General features: G+C 43.4%; 1 protein-coding gene and 1 long non-coding RNA gene across 3 annotated transcripts in view; one reads left to right on the top strand and one right to left on the bottom strand.

The window, feature by feature from the left end:
* Positions 1 to 360: 360 nt before the first annotated feature.
* LOC143984213 (uncharacterized) lies at positions 361 to 10,951 on the top strand. Its single transcript, XR_013274722.1, has 2 exons — positions 361 to 524; positions 10,558 to 10,951. It is a non-coding gene; the product is annotated as an uncharacterized LOC143984213 (long non-coding RNA).
* Positions 10,952 to 21,760: 10,809 nt separating this feature from the next.
* The window catches only part of LOC143981650 (uncharacterized), a 125,564-nt gene continuing 120,926 nt past the window's right edge, over positions 21,761 to 26,398 (bottom strand). For both annotated transcript variants that reach the window (XM_077479644.1, XM_077479645.1), the window contains one exon: positions 21,761 to 26,047. In XM_077479644.1, the coding sequence (XP_077335770.1) occupies positions 26,015 to 26,047 (33 nt within the window). In that variant the 3' untranslated portion in view covers positions 21,761 to 26,014. The remainder of the gene's footprint in view (positions 26,048 to 26,398) is intronic.

Below are 26,398 nucleotides of genomic sequence, written 5' to 3'. Positions count from 1 at the left end.
TTATGCTTTTCATTTGCAGGCTTTGCAGCGAGCAAAAGAGGAAGTAAAACCCATCAGGATTTACTTCCTCTTTAAACAGTTTTAATCACAGCAGGAAATCAAAAGGTCCTTAACAACTATGAGTTATAAAATAACTTGTACAACAATTCATTTTATGTAATGTTTTTGTAAGAAGAAATTGAGTTTTATGTGATTTTATTCTGTACTGTGGTCTTCCCAGACATTCAAATTCTGCAGTTTTGGAATGTGAGCGGGCGTGTGTAAGAGGGATTGTTTGGGAAATATGAGTCAGTGGTCATCTGCTAGGTAATTCATTTCTATAAAAGATTTTAGGAAATCCTCCACAAGGCTGACCTACCAGAGGCCCACCCTATATACAGTCATGTATGGTCTGCATGTATTGAGAAGAGAGCCATGGCTGGGTGGTGAGGAGAAGAGCTCAGACTGAACTAATTATGCCTAGGTGTGGGGGTCTCGGGGAGGTTAAACCCTCCAATCAACCTGTGCAGGTCATCTGTGACTTGGTGAGTGATACTTTGGGGAGGGGGGGGGGGGGGGGTCAGTTGTGATAATTACCCTGGGAAGAGGGCAAATATTGTCACGGAGCCTCTGGAAAAAAAAATCAAGGAAGGGGTGCCAGGCCAGAGTTACATGATTTTCTAGTATGTGTGTGTGTGTGTGTATATGTATGTGTGTATATGTATGTGTGTGTGTGTGTATATATATATATATATATATATATATATATATATATATATATATATATATATATATATATATATATATATATATATATATATATATATATATATATATACACACATATTATCTCTCTCTCATATAGATCTCTATCTCTATCTCTCATATAGATCTCTATCTCTATCTCTATCTCTCATATAGATCTCTATCTCTATCTCTATCTCTCATATAGATCTCTATCTCTATCTCTCATATAAATCTCTATCTCTCATATAGATCTCTATCTCTATCTCTATCTCTCATATAGATCTCTATCTCTATCTCTCATATAGATCTCTATCTCTATCTCTCATATAGATCTCTATCTCTATCTCTCATATAGATCTCTATCTCTATCTCTCATATAGATCTCTATCTCTCATATAGATCTCTATCTCTCATATAGATCTCTATCTCTATCTCTATCTCTCATATAGATCTCTATCTCTATCTCTCATATAGATCTCTATCTCTATCTCTCATATAGATCTCTATCTCTATCTCTATCTCTCATATAGATCTCTATCTCTATCTCTCATATAGATCTCTATCTCTATCTCTCATATAGATCTCTATCTCTATCTCTCATATAGATCTCTATCTCTATCTCTCATATAGATCTCTATCTCTCATATAGATCTCTATCTCTCATATAGATCTCTATCTCTATCTCTCATATAGATCTCTATCTCTATCTCTCATATAGATCTCTATCTCTATCTCTCATATAGATCTCTATCTCTATCTCTATCTCTCATATAGATCTCTATCTCTATCTCTCATATAGATCTCTATCTCTATCTCTCATATAGATCTCTATCTCTCATATAGATCTCTATCTCTCATATAGATCTCTATCTCTATCTCTCATATAGATCTCTATCTCTCATATAGATCTCTATCTCTATCTCTCATATAGATCTCTATCTCTATCTCTATCTCTCATATAGATCTCTATCTCTATCTCTCATATAGATCTCTATCTCTATCTCTCATATAGATCTCGATCTCTATCTCTCATATAGATCTCGATCTCGATCTCTCATATAGATCTCGATCTCGATCTCTATCTCTCATATAGATCTCTATCTCTATCTCTCATATAGATCTCTATCTCTCATATAGATCTCTATCTCTATCTCTCATATAGATCTCTATCTCTATCTCTCTCTCTCATATAGATCTCTCTATCTCTATCTCTATCTCTTAGGGCTGTTACTGATTAAAATTTTCCTGTTGAATTAATTGATTTTTTTTTTTATTGATTGATTTTTTTATTGCAACTGTGCATTAGTCAGTTAGTCTAAACCACTGGCAACAAAAAGACATTAGACATTAGGGGTTGTAAATGTTCATCTTTTATTATCTACATAGGTTCCTTTAAGCTAGTGCATTGTTGGTTCACTTACCTTTTCCTTCGATTTCCCTTCTAAATGTTTTTTTTTCTTTGTCTGAATATCTCACTTCCTGTTTCTCCTCAGTAAACATCACACCATCATCCGAGCGGTGTTTAGTCAGCCAGAACAGCTTACTGAGGAGGAACAGGAAGTGAGAAATTCAGACAAAGAAAACAAAGAAAAAAAACATTTAGAAGGGAAATCCAAGGAAAAGGTAAGTGAACCAACAATGCACTAGCTTAAAGGAACCTATTTAGAAAATAAAAAACGAACCTTTACAACCCCTTTAAAGTGGTTGTAAACCCTTACAAACCACTTTGACCTACAGGTAAGCCTAGATTAAGGCTTACCTGTAGTTCCAAGCAATATCTCCTAAACCTATACGGTTTAGGAGATATTTGCCCGAAAACGGGCACCGCTGTCTACGGCACATGCGCCGTAGACAGCGGCACGCAGGCGCACTGAGCGCGGCATTTCCAAGAATGGAGCTGCCGCGCGTGTCGACTCCCGTGCGCATGCGCGGGAGTGACGTCATCGCGCCTTCGCCGAATGACAGCGACGGAGCTGCGAGACGCCACCAGCAAGATGGATGCGGCGGACTACAGGGGACAGCGGCGACTTCGCTGGCTCCTGTGTCAGGTAAGTGACACATAATGGGCTACTATGTGATGCGATGCATAGTAGTCCATTATGCTTTACCTTTGCAGGGAATGAAAGAGGAAGTAAACTCATCAGGGTTTACTTCCTCTTTAATGGCTGTGTGTTCAGTTATTTTGAGGGAACGGCAAATTTACACTGTTATACCAGCTGTACACTCACTACTTTACATTGTAGACACGTGTCATTTCTTCAGTGTTCCCACATGAAAAGATAGAAGAAAATATTTACAATAATGTGAGGGGTGTACTTACTTTTGTGAGATACTGTATATACTGCTGATAAGAAAAGGTATTTAGCATTTATATTTACTAGATTGCATTTCCCTGTTCTGTGTGCTGTGGAGGACCAGATATAAGGAGTGCAAGCTCCTGGGTTTAGTAACACTTTACCAGGAGTGTTGTGTATGAACCTTCAGAGATTGGAGATCAGCTGACCACAAATGTAAGCGATATGGTCTCACTGTATCTCAAACTACACCTCTTCTTACTTCACATCCTCAACAAGTAGAATGTTTCAAATGAGTTCCCTGTGTTATTATAAAAGTAACATTTATATATTTCATGTAAAAACATTTGTAACTATTTGGATGCAAAGAAGACCAATATGTATCCTTATTTCTAAAGATTAGCAAACATGTTACAATCTGACCTCCTTTATATCTGCACTATATTACCAAAAGTATTGGGACATCTGCCTTTACACGCATCCCAGTCTTAGTCCGTAGGGTTCAACATTGAGTTGGCCCACCCTTTACAACTATAACAGCTTCAACTCTTCTGGGAAGGCCGTCCACAAGGTTTAGGAGTGTGTCTATGGGAAGGTTTGACCATTCTTCCAGAAGTGCATTTGTGAGGTCAGGCACTGATGTTGGATGAGAAGGCCTGGCTTGCAGTCTCCGCTCGAATTCATCCCAAAGGTGTTCTATCGGGTTGAGGTCAAGACTCTGTGCAGGCCAGTCAAGTTCCTTCACCCAAACTCGCTCATCCATGTCTTTATGGACCTTGCTTTGTGCACTGGTCCAAATCATTTAGTGGAGGGGAGATTATGGTGTGGGGGGTTGTTTTTCAGGGGTTGGTGGCCCCTTCAGTTCAGTTGAAGGGAACTCTTAAGGCGTCAGCATACCAAGACATTTGACAATTTCGTGCTCCCTTTGTGGGAACAGTTTGGGGACGGCCCCTTCCTTTTCCAACATGACTGCCCACCAGTGTACAAAGCAAGGTCCATGTAGAGCAGGGGTGTTAAACTCAATTTTATCACAGGCTGCATCAGATTTATGGTTTCCCCTTAAAGGGCCGGTTGTATCTGTAAGACTAGATGTCCAGAGCACCACATCTCCCCTTACATCAGATATCATGAGCCCCCCCTTACCATTATATGTTAAGAGTCCCCCACCCTCCCTTACATCACAATGCACCCTCTTACCTTGTTCTGCTGCCAGGAAGAAACTGGGGGTGGAGATGGGAAACAGAAAGTGCAGGGTCTGGAGGAGGACCAGAGGAGGGCTGTAGTCAGCTGGCAGAGTCTGTTGAATGCTGAGGCCAGGGAAGGCAGAGTTGAGGAGGTGTTGCAGCTGCCCAGATAGGTACAGGATCTGTAGGAGGAGTTCTGTCCTCCTCTCTGCTGCTAACTGCTGAGACAAGGTGAGGGCAACAACTAGGGTGTTGGTACAAGGGCCAAACGAAATGTCCTGGAGGCCCCGGCCCTTGCGTTTTACACATGTGATGTAGAGGAACCGATGATATAAGGGGACAATGGTATAGGAGGACACTGTGATGGGGCCATGATATAAGGGGGCAATCTGATGGGGACCATGATAGAAAGAGACACTATAATAGAGACAATGATACAAGGGACACTGTGATGGGGACCATGATATAAGGGGAAACTCTGATGGTGACCATGGTATAAGGGACACTGTGATGGGGGGACCATGATATAAGGGGAAACTCTGATGGTGACCATGATGTAAGGGGGACTCTGATGGGAACTATGATATAAGGGGGCCATCTGATGGGGACCATGATAGGAGACACTGTAATAGGGACAATGATATAGGAGGACACTGTGATGGGGACCATGATATAAGAGCACACTCTGATGGGAACACCTAATGTAAGGGGGCACTCTGATTGGGACCATGATATAAGGGGGCACGCTGATGGGGACCATGACATAAGGGGGCACTCTGATGGGGACCATGATATAAGGGGGCACTCTGATGGGGACCATGATATAAGGGGGCACTCTGATGGGGACCATGATAGGAGACACTGTAATAGGGACAATGATATAGGAGGACACTGTGATGGGGACCATGATATAAGAGCACACTCTGATGGGAACACCTAATGTAAGGGGGCACTCTGATGGGGACCATGATATAAGGGGGCACTCTGATGGGGACCATGATATAAGGGGGCACTCTGATGGGGACCATGATATAAGGGGGCACTCTGATGGGGACCATGATATAAGGGGGCACTCTGATGGGGACCATGATATAAGGGGGCACTCTGATGGGGACCATGATATAAGGGGGCACTCTGATGGGGACCATGATATAAGGGGGCACTCTGATGGGGACCATGATAGGAGACACTGTAATAGGGACAATGATATAGGAGGACACTGTGATGGGGACCATGATATAAGAGCACACTCTGATGGGAACACCTAATGTAAGGAGGCACTCTGATGGGGACCATGATATAAGGGGGCACTCTGATGGGGACCATGATATAAGGGGGCACTCTGATGGGGACCATGATATAAGGGGGCACTCTGATGGGGGCCATTATATAAGGGGGCACTCTGATGGGGACCATGATATAAGGGGGCACTCTGATGGGGACCATGATATAAGGGGGCACTCTGATGGGGACCATGATATAAGGGGGCACTCTGATGGGGACCATGATATAAGGGGGCACTCTGATGGGGACCATGATATAAGGGGGCACTCTGATGGGGACCATGATATAAGGAGGTACTCTGATGGGGACCATGATATAAGGGGGCATTCTGATGAAGACCATGAAATAATGATATAAGGGGGCACTCTGATGGGGATAACTGAGCATATGTAAGGGGAACTCTGTCAGGGACAATTGATGTAAGGGACACTCTGATGGGGATATCTGATGTAAGGGAGACCATGTGATTGGGGAACCAGATGTAAAGTGGCACTCTGATGGGGACCCTGATATAAGGGGTCACTCTGATGGGGACATCTGATGTAAGAGGGCACTCTAATGGGCACCCTGATGTTAAGGGGCACTCTGATGGGACATTGGATATAAGGGGATAGAGGTTCTGTTTAATTCTCCTAATCTAATGGCAGCCTAAAGCCCCATACACACTATCAGATTATCTGCTGAGTTTTTCCTTCAGATTTACCAAAACCATATAATATGAGGACAAACCTTAGGAGTTTCAATGTGTATGCAATCAGCCAGGCCCTTCTACTACATGGTTTTGGTAAATCTGAAGGAAAAACTCAGCAGATAATCTGATAGTGTGTATGGGGCTTTATACATATTAGTGTTTCCCAGGTCAAGACACTGTGTGATAGACTTTCAGTGACTCACACACAGTGTTGACATCATGCCCCTTGACTTTTTTTTTTACTGCCCCTCCCGACTGGCCCTGGACACTGCGGTGCCCATATCTATCACCTGGTGCTTGTGCGATGTGGAATGACAATGACAAGGTAATGGCACATATATGAGCCAACCTATAGAAAGGAGGGCAATATCTGATTGTCAAGTGTATATAATCTGGGGGTCTCCTGTTCTTCAGTTACAAGTGACCCGATCATTTCATCATGGTCTAATGACATCACAGGCTGCTCTCCTATAAATAAGGAGATGATATTGGGGTGATCACTGATGCATTTTCTCTTCTAGTTCAAATCGGAGATAGAGCAAAAATCTGGGAAGAACTTTGTGACTTATGAAGCCGTTGAGTACAAAACGCAGCTTGTGGCCGGTGTCAATTTCTTTGTCAAAGTAATACAGACAGCAAAGTGATACACCTAATGTCTTTTTATATTTAAAATGATGTTACTATGGCATCAGACTTACCTCTCTGGCAGACGGTGAGTTAAATATTCCCTTCTTTGGAGAGCTTTGGGCTCTTCTGCTACCGGAACATTTCCAGGTGTGTCAAATGATTGATTTCCTACTTGATACCAGGGCTGCCGAAAAGGGGGAACAGCCGGCCCTCCTGTACAGGGCCCAGGCCTAATTAGTTCAGCAGGGGGGCCCAGGCAGCAGGGAGAATTAGATCATGGACGAGGGTGATCGGTGCTGTTGGGGGGGGGGGGTTGCAATTGCTCGAATAAATCCCCCTGTGTGGTTCTCCCTGAAGCAGCTGAAAGCCGTTTTATCCTCCCTTTCATATTTACCGGCCCCTTCCATTGCTGAATGAACACAGTGAGTGATCGGTAATTCAGTTAATGGCTATATAAATTTGTTTCCCTGCGCTCAGAACTCTTCTCTTATTTTGTGTCTGTAGAAACAACTAGTGGCCTCCTGACCAGTGGGGGCTGGTGATCTATTGGTCAGGGGGGGGCAGCAGACAGACCTGACCACATAACACCCTCCATGTTGCTGCAGCCTGCGCCGTGCACCATAACCACACTCCCTGTCGCCAGCTCACTTAGCTCTTCAGAGAGATCAGTCTGAGGATGAGGAGGGGGGGAGGATGTCTGGTGTCTGTGCACAAGGTGGGGGTACACCTGGTGGGGGGAGAGTGCACATTGCATGAAGACACCATTTTTTAACCCATTACTTTGTTACTTTTATGGACTATTATCATTGTTTGCTTGAAAACATCATTGAGGAGGACTGTGTACAAACACACTGAGTACCTGCACTTTATTTTTTTTTATATCTTATTATTAGTATAACTGAGCACTTACATTTCTTTTAGTTTCAGCAGCTCACAAGGTTTATATTTATATACATGGTGTGGACTCACCTCTCCTCGATGGTAGTCTGCTGGTGGGGATTTTCTGCCTCCGGCCACATTTGATCACATCGTTCCCCCGGAGCGCCACCGGTGATAGAGTGGAGGCAGATGGGCTGAGAGACGCATGTTCCCAGCCAGCACCAATTTCATCCGTGTGTCTCTTCCCTCCACCTTCTAGGCCATGGGATTGCTTCTCCTGTTGGCCAATTGGGAAACGGGACCCGTTTCCTGATTGGCCCAGGAGAAGAATCAGTGTGACGATAGCGAATATTCATTCGCTAATGTCACACAACTGGGTGGGATCAGGGCACAGTGCTCTGCCCCTTGAGCCCACCCTTTTTTAAAGCAAATTAGAGCCTCTGGCTCTAATCACGTGCTTAAAAAAAAAAAGAAAAAATACCATTGGAATCCATGTCTCCGGCACCCTGCATGTAGATTAGGGGGCCGGATGCATGGATAGGGGGCGTGCCTAATGGAGCGTCCACCACTGCTCTTGATTAGTCTAGCTGATGCTCTCCACTTCCCAAACCAGGTATAAAATATCCCAGTCAAGTGGGCACTAAAATAGCACCTCATGTCTTCTCCCCCGTACAAGAATATGATAAGTCTCCATCATGACAAAGTCAGACTAGTCACCACCACCACTCTGAGCCCACTTCATAACCAACAACCTCCTCTCCATCTCTCTCAGTTTCTTGCATAAGGAACATGTCCTCAATAACCCGAATGTCCAGACCGCATAATGGTTAAACATTGTGCTCTTTACCAGGGCTGATGCAAGGATTTTCGACAACCTAGGCGAAACCTCATTTTGCCACCCCCCTGACTCCACCCCCTTCCCCCCTGCCCGTGTATACCCCACCTTTTTAATGAAGCTCCCATCAAATGGAGCCTCACCAGCGCCCATAAATGCAGCCTACCAGTGCCAATCAATGCAGCCTACCAGCGCCCATCGATGCAGCCTATCAGAGCCCATCAACACAGCCTACCAGAGCCCATCAATGCAGCCTTCCAGAGCCCATCAATGCAGCCTTCCAGAGCCCATCAATGCAGCCTTCCAGAGCCCATCAATGCAGCCTACCAGCACCCATCAATGCAGCCTACCAGCGCCCATCAATGCAGCCTACAAGCACCCATCAATGCAGCCTCACCAGCACCCATCAATGCAGCCTCACCAGCTCCCATCAATGCAGCCTCACCAGCACCCATCAATGCAGCCTCACCAGTGCCCACCAATGCAGCCTCACCAGCGCCCATTAACGCAGCCTCACCAGCGCCCATCAACGCAGCCATACCAGCGCCCATCAACGCAGCCTCACCAGCGCCCATCAACGCAGCCTACCAGCGCCCATCAATGCAGCCTACCAGCCCCCCATCAATGCAGCCTACCAGTGCCAATCAATGAATGTTTCCTTGCTTGCATTCATTCGGGAGTCGGATCACAGACAGACATAGTCCTCCACCGCCGCTTGCGCCAGCTGCCTGCTGATGCTGAGACTTAGTCGCTTTCTGCAGAGAGAAGAGAGTAGTGGCCGGGCGCCCTAGGCAGCAGTGCACCCTAGGCGGCTCTCTAGTTTGACTAGTGGTAGCACCGGCTTTGCTCTTTAATTATAGAGGTTTTGGTCCAAATCCAGCAAGTTGTCCATTTCTTCAGTAATATGCACCCTGTTTCAGCCCATCCTTCTATCACGGTGCAATCAATACTTCATGGTGTAAGTTATCATTTCCAATTGGAGAGCATGAATACCCAAATTTAGCATCCAATGAAAAAGTCCAGTGTATTGGCAAACAGCATAAAGTTCCCATTTCCCAAAAGGGAGAAGTCCTTGTTTTCATTCCTTGTTGCATCCTAGTGATGCTGATCTCCTCTTCATTCCTTGTTGCATCCTAGTGATGCTGATCTCCTCCAGCCTCTTTCAGCCGCTTCCTGTTTACATTAATTTGAACCACTTTTAACTGCACATTTTTGCTGTGTGCTGGCCTCCTGATAGTGACAACAGTGGGTGCTGCAGCTTGTAGTCTCCACCAGGGAGGGGCACTTGAGACAAGGTGACAACTCAAGGGGGCACTATTCAGGGACAGTTGCCCTCACATGACTGGAAGTGTTTGAACAAGGGCCTTTATGGCAGGATCAATATATATTATTTAATTTCAATTTGCAGATTTAAAAGCCGCAAAGCATCTTTTGAAATAGCATGAACGTCTTAAAACATGTATGAGATTTTAGTGATTGGGTTTACATCTACTTTAAATGCCCATGTATGAGCTTTACAATGATCCTGATCTGGGGCAGACTGACAACTCTTGGGGTCCCCGGGTAATAGGAGATTATGTGGCCACACAGTAGCCACACACACACACACACACACACACACACACACACACACACACACACACACACACACACACACACACACACAGTATAGAATCATACAGTATACACAGACATATTTCTATTGGTTGAGAAGGTACTGGAGAGGTGGGGCAGCTAAAATCTCAGGATTTTTAGACCAAAAGGATGTCGGTAAGGGACATTTCAGAGACAGATGTAAAAAAAAAACCCACAAATTTTTACATACTGTCCCTGGTTTTACTAAGGCTAGCAACCCTGATGGGGGGGGCCCCTAGTGGCATTGGGCCCTCAGGCAGTGCCCGAGTGACCCAATGGTCAGTCCGCCCCTGATCCTGATATGAGTGGGGAAAAGGCAAATAGTCTTCTCCAAATACGAGCTTCAATAATTATTGGTGTTGTTGGGGTGATCATCTATTTTCCTTGTGTTTTCCTCCTCAGATCCATGTAGGAGGTGACCAGTATATACACCTGCGGATATATTGGGAGCTTCCATTTGAAGAGGATGGAATAAGCCTCACCGCCTTCCAACTGGGCAAGACGAAGGAAGAAGAGATCATCCACTTTGAGCCTGATGATGATTAATCCGGCTTCTGCTCTCTGTCAATTTTGAATTTATTTCTTTGCTGATAAGTTAGAAGTTTATAGTCAATAAAGTTTCATTGTGTTAGCATGCTGTTAATACAGACATAGATGCAACAACTAATCTCATAGTTTATACTGTGATTTCTGGTTTTGCCACTAGGTGGTAGTGTCTGTTATGTTTAATGCATGGATAATAATGTTCAATATTTTTCAATAAAACAAGAAGGGTTCAGTCCTGTTTCCAGCACCATATTGACTAGTAAGAGTCGTATCTGGAACAACTTTCCACCATGTTGAAACAGACTTAACGTTTTACTTACTAAGCAGCATTAATGTAGCCTCAAAGGAACCAAATGCACTGAGCAGATCCAGTCCTGGTCCTAATTCTATAGCATTTGGCTTTATTGTGCAATCCTCATCACAGTGTGCTTGTTCAAGCGTTTCCAATATCATATATACATATATTTTCATGTTAAAAGAGAAGTAAAGGATACATTTTTTTTTGCAGGTTTATATTTAACTCGGTGGATGCAGCATCGGTATGATGCTCCATCTGTCCTCCCCTAGCCACCTCTGCACTGAGAACTGAGCGATTGGACATCGCTGATGGCCCTGTTCTCACAGCTCCCCAAACAGAGAGCTCTTCTCCCTCCTCGCTCATTGGAGCGCTGGGCTGTGGAGGGGGGCAGAACGGGCATCTCAGGCTCTCAGTGGCTCGCTGAGTGGGTATCAGTCCAGGCACCTGGCGGATCCAGACTATATTGTCGGGATGACGCAGTGCCTGGACTGATCTGTGTGATGTCAGCAGAGAGCGGAGACCACTCTCTGCTGAAAATGGGTCACAGGAGTGCAAAACGAATTGCATGCCTGTGATCCATAGGAGGAGCCCAGCCAAACAAGCTTTGGCTGGACTTCTCCTTTAACCACTTCAGCCCCAGATTTTACCCCCTTCCTGACCAGAGCACTTTTTTGCAATTCGGCACTGCATCGATTTAATTGACAATTGTGCAGCGTTGCAATTTTTTTTATTAGTAATGACGCCGATCTGCGATATTTTCTATCATGACTGCGACATTATGGTGGACACATCGAACACTTGACACAATTTTGGGACCATTGTCATTTATACAGCAATCGGTGCTATAAAAATTCACTGATTACTGTGTAAATGACACTGGCAGTGAAGGGGTTAACCACTAAAGGGCGATTAAGGGGTTAAGTGTGTCCTAGGGAGTGATTCTAACTGTGGGGGGGGTGGGCTTCCACTCACATGACAGCGATCACTGCTCCTGATGACAGGGAGTGGTGATCTCTGTCATGACACAAGGCAGAACGGGGAAATGCCTTGTTAGCATAGGCACTGCCCCATTCTGTGGCTCCGTGACACGATCAGTGGGAGACCAGTTGTACATGGCGGGCCCATGCCTGCTAGTTCTTAAAGGGGACCTACAGGTGTGCCCATTTGCCCACTGCTGCCATTGTGCCAACGTATATCGGCGTGCTGTGGTCGGAAAGTGGTTAAGTGCATACAGGCATATCCTGCTTTATGCACCCTCACTTTACGTACACTCGCGAGTATGGACACATTGGTGTCTATGGGAAATCTTGTTTAGATTAACATGGCACTGCTCCTGGTTTTTAAAGCGGAGTTCCACCCAAAAGTGTAGCCTCTGCTTATTTGCTTCCTACCCCCTGTTTTCAAGGGAGAGGGGGAACGTGTACCGGTTTTTGACAGGTCCCTGTCCCCACTTCTGGGAAAAGGGCACCATGATGCTGTCCCTCGGAAGTTCAGCCCCCTCCTCCTTCCTCCGCTGCTGGGCCAATTAGAAAACGCAGCGTGCTTTGTGCAGGCGAAGTAGGCAAACCAACCGGCTGTGAACCCGAATGACTTCACTGCTGGTTCCCCTCAGTGGAAATGGCGGCGGCAGCACCCGACAGCCGATCTGAAAATCGGCTGGGGTGCCAACATTGCGGGCTCCCTGGACAGGTGAGTGTCCTTATAATAAAAGTCAGCAGCTACAGTATTTGTAGCTGCAGACTATTAATTTTTTTTTTTTATTGAGCATACCCACCCCTTCAATTTGGGGTGTTCGTGGCAAATTCGAAAGCCCTTTAAAAGTCTATGTGAGAAATCAAAAGTGCTAATTTTAAAGGCTTATATGCATGGTATAGCCCCCCCCCCCCCAAAGCACCCTCCTCATGTTGAGGACATGTGGCCTGGTACGGTTCCGGAGGGGGGCTCTCTCATCCAAAGAAGAAAAAAGAATCTACTTGGGTCCAGATATATAAATTTCCATTTAGATCCAGGGATATGGGGAGAAGAAGCTGATACTGCCAGTGTTCTTATATATGCAGTTACCTCTTTACCGCAAAGTTAAGCGGCCACTACTTACCACTGTGTATTTACATGAAGAGGAGAAACACTTTGATGTTTGATATTTTAACATTTGGAATATCTACACAGTGACGCACCTGCACTTTGGAACACTTGCACATTGGAATATTTTATGCATGGTTGAATATTAGCACACTTGTATGCTGATGCATGCGTAGAGGATTTTAAACAAATAGACTATTTTCCTTGTGGCAATTGCATTTTTTTTCACATTGCAGGACTTGCATGGACCACAATTACCAGCACCATTAAGATATATATATATATATATATATCACGTTTGTTTGCATTTTTTTGCACAGGCCGGCTCCACTTAGCACATAGAAATTTTTCTTTTTTGGCACTTTATCGCTATTTGTGCACCTTTTGGTGTACTGTATGTATACTGTTTACTACATTGTTTACTATATAGCGATATCACTCACTTTGCACTTTATTGCAGATTTTGCACTTATTGTGTATGCACTATATCTTTTTACATTTGCATTTTTGCACATATGTGTATCTTGCACTTTGCACTTTGATATGTTTTTCATGCCACGATACACCTGAAATTGGAACGTGAAGGTACTATTAGCTATTTTTGCACGGTACTTATTTTTTTGGAATGTGAAGGAGCTATTAGTTATTGTTGCACTGTATTTTTTATTATTTTAATCTTTTTCCCTCTATTCCTACGTATTTTATATTTCTTGTACTGAGATACAAGACTTTTGTTGCACTCTGCACCTACTGGCTTCTTACGGTACTGCTGGTTGTAGCAACTCTTTTTTCCCATTGCATCTATATTACCATCTTTAATGCTTCTTTCTGCTGAGAATACTACATTATCTTGTCCAATCTATCTTGTCACTATTGTACAATTTTCTGATACCTCTTAGAACAGCGCAACACCATTTCTTTAATACATTACAATTCCCAGTGGATACGGTTTGACCCACACTCAGTGTTTGCAGCAGTTCTCTCTTCTTTCTTTCCCTTTCTTTTGTGCCTTATACATGGTAGCGCAGGAATAATTATCCATTACAGGGGTTGATTTACTAAGGGCAAATAAACTGTGCACTTTAAAAATCTACGTGCGCTCGCAGAACTACGCGCACTCTCAGACCACTCGCAGACCATGTGCACTCGCCGCAGACCAAACACAGAACTACATGCACTCGCAGAAGTACGTGCACTCGCAGACCACTCGCAGAAGTACGTGCACTCGCAGACCACTCGCAGAAGTACGTGCACTCGCAGACCACTCGCAGAAGTACGTGCACTCGCAGACCATTCGCAGAAGTACGTGCACTCGCAGACCACTCGCCGAACTACGTGCACTCGCAGAACTACATGCACTCGCCGCAGACCAATCACAGAACTACATGCACTCGCAGAACTGCATGCACTCTCAGACCACTCGAAGAACTACGTGCACTCTCAGCAGACCAATAACATAACTACATGCCCTTGCAGACCACTTGCAGAACTACGTGCACACGCAGACCATGTGCACCTGCAGAACTACGTGCACTCGCCGCAGACCAATCACAGAACTACATGCACTTGCAGACCACTCGCAGAACTACATGCACTTGCCGTAGACCAATCACAGAACTACATGAACTCTCAGACCACTATTGTTGTGTGCAGATGACTCACCTGTAGACCCTGTGTTTACAAAACACCAGCATTGATATGTAAATAGCGGCAGACCGGCAGCATTTATATGTAAATAGAGGCAGTATTCATATGTATATTATGCCCCCCTGAGGTCATATCCACCATCATCTATACGGAATGCAGCCCACTGGGGAGATAAAGGAGCATGCTGGAAATTGAGCATACCCGCCCCTTCACCCAGCACTGCCACTAATCCCAGGAGTCCTAGGATCCCTAGGATGTTTCTATTAATGTCTATTAATGGGTCCCTCACCTCTTCAGTCCATGGTGTGCAGGCAGTAAGGAGATGATGTGCTGTAACCTCTAGCAACCAATCAGTAAGCAGTATTGATGTGCAGTAACCTCTAGCAACCAGTGAGCAGTATTGTTGTACAGTAATCTCTAGCAACCAATCAACAAGCATAAATCATGTGCTGTAACCCTCTAGCAACTAATCAGTGGGCGGTAACGATACACTGTAACCTCTGGCAACCAATCGCAATCACTGCCTGATATGATTCAGTAAACTGATTTTGAGTCTAGCTGCTATATATTGTATGCCTCAAAGCAGGTGGAGAGCGAAACTGCATGGGGGGGGCCCAGGGTCCAATCAATATTAAAGACAGCCCTGTCTCCGCTGTTTAGCTTCCAACCAGCAGCCTGGTTGGAAGCTAAACCAACCAGCAGAGATCACACTACTCCCCCTGACAATACCTTCATCTGCTTTTCTCTCTAAAAGGATGGCACCATCTGGCTTAGAGATGACACAATCATGTAATTCCTGGTGCTGGTGCAGTTCATAGCTGTGTTCACAAATATCTGACACCGTTCAGTCCCTGCTGCAGCCTATTACCTTGTGACTTGCTTCAAAGTTACAATGTTGCAGTCTGAACACTGGGGGAGAGGAGACTGAGGAAATGCTTCCTTCCGCTTGCAGCAGACGGATATTATCTCAATTTAGACAAAGTCACTGGATTGCAGCACAAGGATGGATTTTTAATGATAAAGGTGGAGCTTATCTGAAAAAATGATTTTGCTGTTTTGTGTGTGTTGTGACTTGCCAGGATTGTACTGATGCAGACTTGTAAAGTCTGTATAATAAGAAATATTGGGACCGGTGTTGGTACTTCTACCTTACATATTATAGAGACACTATGAGGGGTGTTGACAAATAATTCACATAACTGTTTGTCCATCAGAGCTGCATGTAAATTCATTCTGCTTGAATGGGGCAAAATGTAATATTTTTAGGTTATATTCTCTGCAGATCAAATGTGTGAATGGGGAAATACCACATTATGGTCACTAGATGGTGCTGTCTATGATAGGAAATAAGTATGCTCTAGTGGTCAAACTGCAGGATTTATTCTAATTGATCTGCAAAGAATAGAGCCTGAGAACATTTAATTTTGTCCCATTTGCCCCTGAGGATTCTGCTTCTATTAGAACATTAGGAACAAGGACTATTTTGGCTGATATGTGGCCTATTGGTGATATCAGGGGCCACACTCAAAGCCCCCTATATCTCGCAAGTTGACAATCACAGGACAGACACCGGTCTAGAGAAATATCTGTAAACTCAGAGGAACGAGATGAAAACAGAATCTCTCCAGTCAGGAATATAGACAGCAGTAAGAACCAATCTAATCCAAACATCTTTCTTCACTCAACAGAAAGAAATACACGGAGTTCTACTTTAATATGATGTTATCACATTTTTATTCACTTTTTTTAAGATTCTTTTTATTCAGATTTAAAGAGTCAGAAACATACAAAACAGAGTATACTGTACAAAATTACACCTATACGCTGAACACCAGTACTAAGTAGCGCTACACAATTAATCGTCAAGAATGGTTATTGCAATCTTGACTGACATGTTACTTAATTCTTTCTATGCAAGGAATCTTCTCTGCTTCCAAAAACTTTGTCCGACCGTGTTTCTACAACACCAGTTTCGGACAATGGAATACAATATTTAGAAAAAATACTAATTCTTATATACAAAAAAAATGTTGCAACAAACCAACATTGGTTGCAGTTAAAACATGAGTTCTATAGGTAAGGTTAATACATATACATAACATTTACAGCCATTGAGTACAAAGAGGAAAATATAAGTATGTAAATCATACTGAAGAACCCCAAGAGTTTACCTGGCTTAACCAGGCTCATGAAACATAACAATAAAAAACAATGAATAAACAAAACAACAAGTACATGAAAAGAGGAAAACTGTGGGACTTTTAAGGTGTCAAAGAAAAGAGACTGTAATATTTTTTAATTATAAAAAATATACTTTATTATTGTCAATAAAAACATTTTCATAAAAAATCCCTTGTTGCATGTCAAGTTAATTTCATATATTTGTACAGACACTACTGCTCTACATGTTTCGCTTCAAGTGAGCTTCTTCAGGAAATTCTAGAGTGCTGTATGACATGATTACTATAGAAAGTGAGACATATGAATGCGCCTCCGCCGCCATTTTCTGTCAGAGAGCCACATGAGAGAGGATTCTCCTCTCCTCTCCCTCCACATCCATTACTTTTGTTACCGGCAGGTAAGTTGAACATGCAGTCTGATTGCGGTTCACTTCCTTCCTATAAACGGGCAAATCTTTAATTATGGACAAATTTCTTTCTTTACTTATTGAAAAATGATCATTGTTTGTTTGATTTGCTTTTCAGGCAAGCCAGTTTCGATGCCTTTTCTATTTGGGATAACGATTTTTCTGGGGGATTTACTGATGGAGTGACATCTAAACAGACTTGGATCCTGTTCCTCCATATCTACACCTAGCAACTTCCCTCTCTTCTCAGGCTAATACACAGCTTAAATGATAATCTCCTCATTGTTTTTGATCTTATTATCAACATCAATTCAGGTAAAAAAGATTTTTTTATCATAATTTTTTTTTATCTTCCCTTTCTTTTGGGATAACTCTGGGCTTAATTTGAGAGCTTTTATGATGTATAATTCATAAGTGGACAAGGGGGGGGGGGGGGGGCAGGTTCCAGCATATTCCCCATATTATATATACACACACACACTCACACAAACACACACACACACACACATATATATATATATATATATATATATATATATATATTATTTAGATACATTTCCTTTCTTACGATTCAGTCACTTTCTCCACATCGCTCCCCATGTGGTTATCATGTCCTTGACATGGATATGTCTGCTGTTAATACTCAGAAATTAAACAACTAGGCGTTGCATTGTGTAAAATTTGCATACTCACTAGGTCCTTTAATTTTTCAACATTCAAGTAATGCTTGATTGTAAAATGTACGATATTCAATATATATATATCTATATGTGTGTATGTTTATGTTTATGCACCTTTGTTCTGATAAACCGTAAAGCAAATGACAAATTCTGTAGTAATTAATCCCATTTTTGTTATTGTCTCACTTTCTATAGTAATCATTTCATACAGCACTCTAGAATCTCCTGAAGAAGCTCATTCGAAGTGAAACATGTAGAGTGGTAGTGTCTGTACAAATGTATAAAATGAACTTGACATGCAACAAGGGATTTTTTTATGAAAAAGTTTTTGTTGACGATAATAAAGTATATTTTTAATAATTAAAAAATACTGCATTCTCTATTCTTTGACACCTTAAAAGTCCCACAGTTTTCCTCTTTTCATGTATTCTTCATAAAAATTGGGATGTGCTGTCCTTTCTGACCAGGTTACCTTTACCTTATTAAAACAAGAAGCACACTCAGAAAACAAAAGCAAATAAATTACAGAGAGTACTCATAGATCAAAACTCAGGGTGGTGATATTATACAGGGAAGTATATAAGGCACTATCCATAGTTTTGCACAGCCTATTGTATTTTGGTGTGCACCTCAAAAGGTCAAACACATGAATGCGTATGTATACTGACACCGTCAGTAGGGCAGTGGATGGTGTCAGTAGTTTTTATTTTTATTATTTTATTTTTATTATTATTTTTTTATTTTTTTTAGGAGCCATTAGGGGGCTTTGCTGGAATATCAGGGATTTAACAGCAGGAACCTGTGCCACACAGGGTGATTAGGGTGTGCCATAGGCTGTGGTGTGTAAAAAATGGTCCCTCGTGCCACTAAGTGCTAAACGTGAAAATAAATCTAAGTACGTAAAAAAATGGAAAACGTACCAATATACAATATAAATAAAATAACCAGTGGAGTGAAAAAAGTGCAAGTGCTACTAAATGATACAAAAATGCAGCGGGACAAAAATAGTAAACACAAACTATCGCATCAAAATGAATAAAATAAAGAGTCCTGCGCAAATCGTGCCACTGAAAAAATGGATGATAGATATAAAAATATATAAAAAACAAGAGTCAATGAAAAATCATAAAAATAGACACACCGATGAGTGAAGGTATATAGTGGAAAACAACCGGACACTATACGGCAGAACACCGGCAACTCTCCACATTCCGCACCGCGCATGCGCACTGAACTCTCTCTGAGTTCAGTGCGCATGCGCGGTGCGGAATGTGGAGAGTTGCCGGGGTGTTCTGCCGTATAGTGTCCGGTTGTTGGGGGACGGGAATAACACGTTACCGTCTGATTCCTTTCCACACCACGGAAATACAAGTCCATAGCTGCAGTATTACATACAAGAGCTGGAAATGGCCCTCTAGTGGCAGAAGTGTATACTACATGCTTTATCTGCAATTCCTTGGTTATTGTATACAGAGAAGCAAAGGAGAAGTTCTTGGGGTTATTTTCATTTGCCTGATTATTCCATCTTGAGGTGAGAGTTCTGAGAGCCTGGATTTATATATTTTGGAACATTTGGTCCCGTTCTTTCTCTTTTTTTTCCACTATATACCTTCACTCATCGGTGTGTCTATTTTTATGATTTTTCATTGACTCTTGTTTTTTATATATTTTTATATCTATCATCCATTTTTTCAGTGGCACGATTTGCGCAGGACTCTTTATTTTATTCATAGACTGTGGTGTGCCATAGGCTGTGCTCATGCCTATGGCACTACCCTAAAAATCTGCACCAAACTAAGTTAAAGTGATTGCAAAGGCAGACATTTTTATCTTAATGCATTCTATACATTAAGATAAAAAACCTTCTGTGTGCAGCAGCTGTCACAGCCCCCCTAATACTTACCTGAGCCCCATCTCGATTCATCGATGTGCACGAGTGACTCGGCTGTCCTGGACTCTCCCTCCGCATTGGCTGAGACAAACAGTGGGCACCATTGCCTCCTCCAGTCTTCTTCATCCAGCTCAGGGAGGTCAGAGAGCCACTTAGCTTTAAGGGACTCAGGCCCAACATGAATTGAGGGGAGTAACTCCTTGTAGACGGTGGTTAGTCATGGACTCACCCCTAAGTAGCTTTTCAAGGGCCAAGGTATATAGAGCAACCGGCTGTTTGTCAAATTGTGTTTGGAAGGCATGTCTAATGCCGCGTACACACGACCGGACTTTTCAACATCAAAAGTCTGACGGAACGATTCGGTAGACTATTCGATCGTGTGTGGGCTGCAGCGGACTTTTGATTCACAAAAGTCTGACAGACTTTAGAAATGGAACATGTTTCAAATTTTTCTGCCAGAACTCTGCCGGACCCAGTTCCTACCGAGAACTCTGCTCGTGTGTATGCTAGTACGACGGACAAAAACCGACGCTAGGGCAGCTATTGGCTACTGGCTATGAACTTCCTTATTCTAGTCCAGTCGTACGTCATCACGTTCGAATCCGTCGGACTTTGGTGTGATTGTGTGTGGCCAAGTCCATTCATTCGTAAAGTCCGTCAGAACTCTGTCAGAACTCCGTCAGAACTCCATGGAAAGTCTGTCAGACTTAGTCCCTCGAAAAGTCTGATCGTGTGTACGCGGCATAATACACCTATCTGCAAAAGTATGCAGGCATAGGACACACCCCTTGCCATGCCCCTTTAAAGGAGAATTGTGCAGAAAAAAACCCAGGATTGGTTGAACTCAAAAGTGCTTTTTTACCACTACCATTCCTTTATATTGGCTTTATGGGATTTACAAATGCAGCAAGTTAGAGATCAAATGAAAGGTTTATGAGGAACACCTTTTGATAGATAAAAAATGGATTATGGATAGATTGTATATACATCTATATAGATTAGACCCAAAATGAGAGACAAATGAGGAGGAATGAGGGACAGAGGGACATTGCTCCAAATCAGGGACAGTCTCTTCAAATCAGGGACTGTTGGGAGCTATGGATACGAGTTAGGCAGATTGTAACCTAGCTTTAAAGGGGAGGTTCACACAAAAATGGAACCTATGCTTTTCGGAACCCCCCCTCCGGTATCACATTTGGCCTTTTCCCATCCCACCGCGCTGTCTTCTAGGATAAACACGGGTCCCAGAAACAGCAGAGACCATTCGGATTGTGCACGCGAATCGCGCATGCGCAGTAGGGAACTGGGAAGTGAAGCCGCAAGGCTTCATTTCCTGATTCCCTTACCGAAGATGGTGGCAGCAGCATCCGAGGACCGAGGGACAGTTCAGCCTCGGGTGCTGACATCGCGGGCGCCCTGCAGTATTTGTAGCTGCTGACTTTTTTTAAAAAAATTGCGAGACTTCCACTTTAAGCTATCAAAGGTCTGCAGCTGTCCCTCTAGTCTAGGCATTTAATTCACTTCTTTACCTTAAACAAAAACTTAACAGATTACAAAGTAACAATTGTTGGTGAAAAAGGATACACACACTACATATTATTATACATTTAAACAGTGTATCTCCATAGTTCTGTATAATGAACACTGGGCCCTTCACATCAGTCTTTTTAAAGCAAAGGAGCTTACACGCTAATGTCCTACCATAGTCATTATTATTATTATTATTATTATTATTATACCTTTATACAGCTCTGGCTTAAAGAATTAGCACACTGTATCTGAGCACCACAATCCAAAAGTACTATTTATTTTATCCATCCATGTCTCTATGCTTTATTTTGATGAGAAATCATTTTGAACCCCCCCCCCCCCCCCCCCCCAGCATTTCTGGCTGTGGTCATGTTGAGCAAGGGCAGATGATTCATGTAACAATTACTTCCTTGAATCCACCTGCCCTTACCGCAGGCATGCAGGCAGGAGGGTGTGCTTAGCTGAGAAATCCCCCCCCCCCCCCAAGACTCCTGGGATGTATGACATTTGCCTAGGCATGGAAACCAGGAAGTAACTAAGAAATGTAATAAACTGTTTACAACAAGTAAATATAATATACTTTCCCATCTATTTAGTAATGCTAGCAGAATGACTGTACAGAGAATACTGAGTACTGACAGTGTATCACCGCCAGGTACTGTGGTTCCTCCCACTGATTCTCCCCTCACTACAGATCACAGTACCTGCTGGAGGATTTATTATCTGAAGTTCTGTAAGAGACCAAAGATTTGTCTCCCCACTCTCCAGGTAGGTGCAATGTAGTACACAATATTCTAATGGCACCTCGACACACCTTGCCAATGCACCTGCACTACCATACATTGGTGAGCATTTGTATTTGTTTCCCATTTCCGGCTTTTTCCATCATTTTAATCCAGGGAGTAACAGATTTCCTGTGCTAGGTGAACATTCTCCTTCTTAGGCCGCGTACACACGCGGGGACTGTTCGCTCAACTTTGTCCGTCAAACAGTTTCAGCGAACAGTCCGCTCAAAATTAGCATGGACGGACTTGGCCACACACGACGAACGAACAGTCCGCTGAAAGCGTGCGCGATGACGTGAACGGCACGTACGACGGGACGAAAAATACGACGTCCTATACACTGCAATGCAACCTTCCGCCGTGTAAATCCTTTCTGAGCATGCGCGGAACTTTGTTTGACGAACAAGCCTACACACGAGGGGACTGTTCGCTGAAACAAGGTTTCAGCGGACAGTTTTTCGGAAATTCCGAAAAACCTTGTTCAGCAGACTGTTCGCTGAAACTGTCCGCTGAAAGCCCACACACGAGCGGACTGTCCGCCCAAACACTGTTCAGCGGACAAAGTTGAGCGAACAGTCCCCGCGTGTGTACGCGGCCTTATGGTTATCAGGACTACAGAAACCCTCTCCTCTTCACTTCTCCATAACATAGATGGGAGGGGTCCTTTATTCCTCAGAAATATACCAAATGATAACTACAGATGGTTTTGCGCCAAAACTCTCAAACATCGCAAACATTCGGACCCGGACCGCGAACCCTATTAAAGTCAATGGGACCTGAACGTGAAAAATCAAAAGTGCTTATTTTGACAGGACTATCCTTCTCATCCATTATATGCAAGTTAATGGCCATAAAAAAAGGGTATGGGCACCTGGGTACTGCCCTGGGAGACGTGTATTAATGCAACATTTATAAAATAGAAAGATATTTTTGAAAAAAAATCCTTTAACCACTTCAAAAAGACCTCAAAACTCATATTTACACTAAAATTCAATAAAAATAAAAATAACATAAAAAAAGTCCCTTTAAGAGCATTGGACGGAAGTGACGTTTTGATGTCGCTTTCACCCTGCAATGATATGGAGACAGATGGGGGCATCTTCTCCTCACTCGTCTCCATGTCAGGCTAGGGAGAGGATCCCATTGCCTCCGCCACTACCGACGGCTCCGATAAGCAGCGGAGGGCACCGGTGATCAGTAGGAGGGGGGGCCCCCTCTCCTGCCACCGATAAAAGTGATTCCACAGCAAATCCGCCACAGAGACCACTTTTATCTTGAAGAGGACCACCCACTCTTAAAGAGGATATGGGTTATGGTAGCTAGCTGCTTCAAAGTAGCGATGTAAAACAAGGACAGGTGGTCCAGAAATGGTTAAGTACCGTCGTTTGTTGCCATTCCACGAGTGTGTGCAATTTTAAACCATTAAATGTTAGGTATCTATTTACTTGGCGGAAAATCATCTTTCACATTATACAAAAAAATTGTGGTAACTATTATGTTTTTTTTTTTTTATTCGTTAAAGTGTATTTTTTTCCAAAAAAAATAGCATTTGCAAAATCGCTGCGCAAATACCTTGTGTCATAAAAAATGTCATAAAAAATTGCAACAATTGCCATTTTATTCCCCAAGAGTTGTTCTCGGCACTCTGTGGGTTTAAAGCAGGCATGTACTGGTCATCGGGACTACCGGGAGTTTCCCGGTGGGCCGATGGCTCAGTGGGGCACTCTGATGTAAGGGGGCTGCTGATGGGACACTCTGATGTAAGGGGGCTGCTGATGGGACACTCTGATGTAAGGGGGCTGGTAATGGGACACTCTGATGTAAGGGGGTGCTGATGGGACATTCTGATGTAAGGGGGTGCTGATGGGACATTCTGATGTAAGGGGGTGCTGATGGGACACTCAAAATGTAAGTGGGCCGGTCTGGATGAAGTCCAGGGCCAAATTTCTTTCCCAGTCCAGCCCAGATTGAAAAAAAGAAAATTGCTTGTTTCCCTGAATCCCTGATGCAGCACTATTGTATTCTGCTGGTGGGGGGCATGGGAAGCCTTCTCCACCGGCAGAATAAAACGATCACTGCTGGCGGCTAAAGCCAGACAGGCTGGTTGTAATAAAGTTGATCGATGGATCAACTTCAGTACAATGTTACAAACAAATAGCAACTGAGCCAACATATAACTGGCCTTAGTAGCAAGAAGCACATGGAAGAGAAACCCATATCAAACAAAAAAAAAAATATTTCCAGCTCAACTTACCGGCCAGCCTGCAACAAACCGAATTGTTCATGTTAAAAACAGGGGTTCAGATTTCACACATTTGCAAATAAATGCATAAGCTGAAGAGGCTACGACAAGGCACCCCAGTATTGTCTGCAGTCCTCACTATAAACTTTGAGAGCCTCCATAATAGGAGCACATAAATAATAATGGATAGATTGAGGACAGGTATGCCTAGAGGGAGCCCACCACTTCTTCTTAAAAGACACAGGGGCACACTGGAGACCCAGTACATAACACAATGGCAGCGAAGGTATCCAGTGAGGCCCCACCCCCATATAACCAACAGTACAAAAAAATGGCAACTGCCCCACCTATACCTGGCCTTAACAACCAGGAACACATGGGAGGGCAACTGATGGCCCCACATCCAATCACTGTCCAAGCTTACCCCCTCAACCTCCGCAACATCTCCAAGATATGCCCCTTCCTATCCAATGTCACCACAAAGTTTCTACTGTACTTCACTCCCTGCTTATCTCTTGACTCAACTACTGCAACTCCCTCCTCATTGGCTTACCTTTAAATAGGTTATCCCCCCTTCAGTCCATCAGGAATACTGCTGCCAGACTCATCCACCTTACAAACCGCTCGCCACCTGCTAGCGTTCACCCAACAAATTAAATTCAAGATACTAACAATATTAAATACCGTATTTATTGGCATATAAATCACACTTTTTCCCCCTTAAAATAGGGGAAAATCGTGTGTGCATGTTATACGCTGATATAGGCTGCCACCGAGGGGAAGGAGTGGACGAGCACTGCCGAAATAGAGCTGGATCTCCTGTGTACTCGGCTCGGCTCGCAGTCATGCTCAGTCCCACCCCCTGGATGGCTCCTAGCATGGACATCCCGGGATTGGACCATCATAGGATCTGGGCCAAGGGGCGGGACTAGGCTTGATGCCGAGCCGAGTACACAGGAGATCCAGCTCTATTTCGGCACAAATCAGGCTGCTCTGATGCTCACTGACTAAATAAATACTTTTGCAAGGCACTGCAAATATGTATAATAATAATAATAATAATAGTGCTAATACTGAAGAATAAAGTTAAAAGTGCCGGTTCACACAGGAGCAACACGACTTTGTGAGGTGACCTGGACGTGACCCGAGCGCGCACCACAGCACCACTTACAAGGTGGCTTGTGGGTGACTTACAAGTCCAGAACAGGCGACTTTCCACTGGCCAATCAAGCAACAATCACCTCTGTGGGAGGGAGGGGTTTGCCTGAGAAAACTATTTTCTCTTCCTGTATTGTTGCTTCAGTTAAGACACAATCCGACTTTGGAGGCGACTTCCAGTGTAGTGTGAACCGGCACTAAATATAAAAGTTTCTAAATCAGTAAGCTTAGTTTACACATTCTGTTTTCTGTGTCTGTGACGCTTTTCCTTGTGGAACTGACAAACGCGTTCATTACGGGTCTGTCGGGTGCTTCCATTTGAAGAGGATGGAATAAGCCTCACCACATTCCAGGTGGGCAGGATGAAGGTTTGTCCACTTTGAGCCTGATGATGATCTGAAAGATTAAACTGGAGTCTAATTTCCTGCCGTGGTTTTATCTTTTTTCATCTGTTATAGAATAAAAAAAAAGTCCACGTGATAAAAAATATGACATCTCTGAATTTTCACCAAAACAGAATGTACCATTTTACTTAGAAGCATTGGTGTAGCCTCAGGAGAACCAGAAGCCACATTGTACTGGGCGTGGGAGGGTCTAGTTTTAGACTCAATTCACATCTATGTGTTTTTTTGGTGCTTTTTGCAGAAACACACTACAGTTCATTTAACATGGGTTCCTATGGGACACATTCACATCTATGTTTTTTTTTTTTACAGATGCTACCTTTTTGGAAAGGGTCAGGGACTTTTGTGAACACAAAACAGTGCTTTTTTTTTTTTTTTTTTTTTTTGGTTCAATAG

This window comes from Lithobates pipiens, unplaced genomic scaffold, assembly GCF_037356315.1.
Source record: "Lithobates pipiens isolate NorthernLeopardFrog02 unplaced genomic scaffold, aLitPip1_a1.2 Scaffold_16, whole genome shotgun sequence".
In the NCBI taxonomy this organism is placed as follows: Eukaryota; Metazoa; Chordata; class Amphibia; order Anura; family Ranidae; genus Lithobates; species Lithobates pipiens.
The sequence above is the reverse complement of the archived record's forward strand: the minus strand, read 5'-3'. Positions and strand labels throughout refer to the sequence as shown.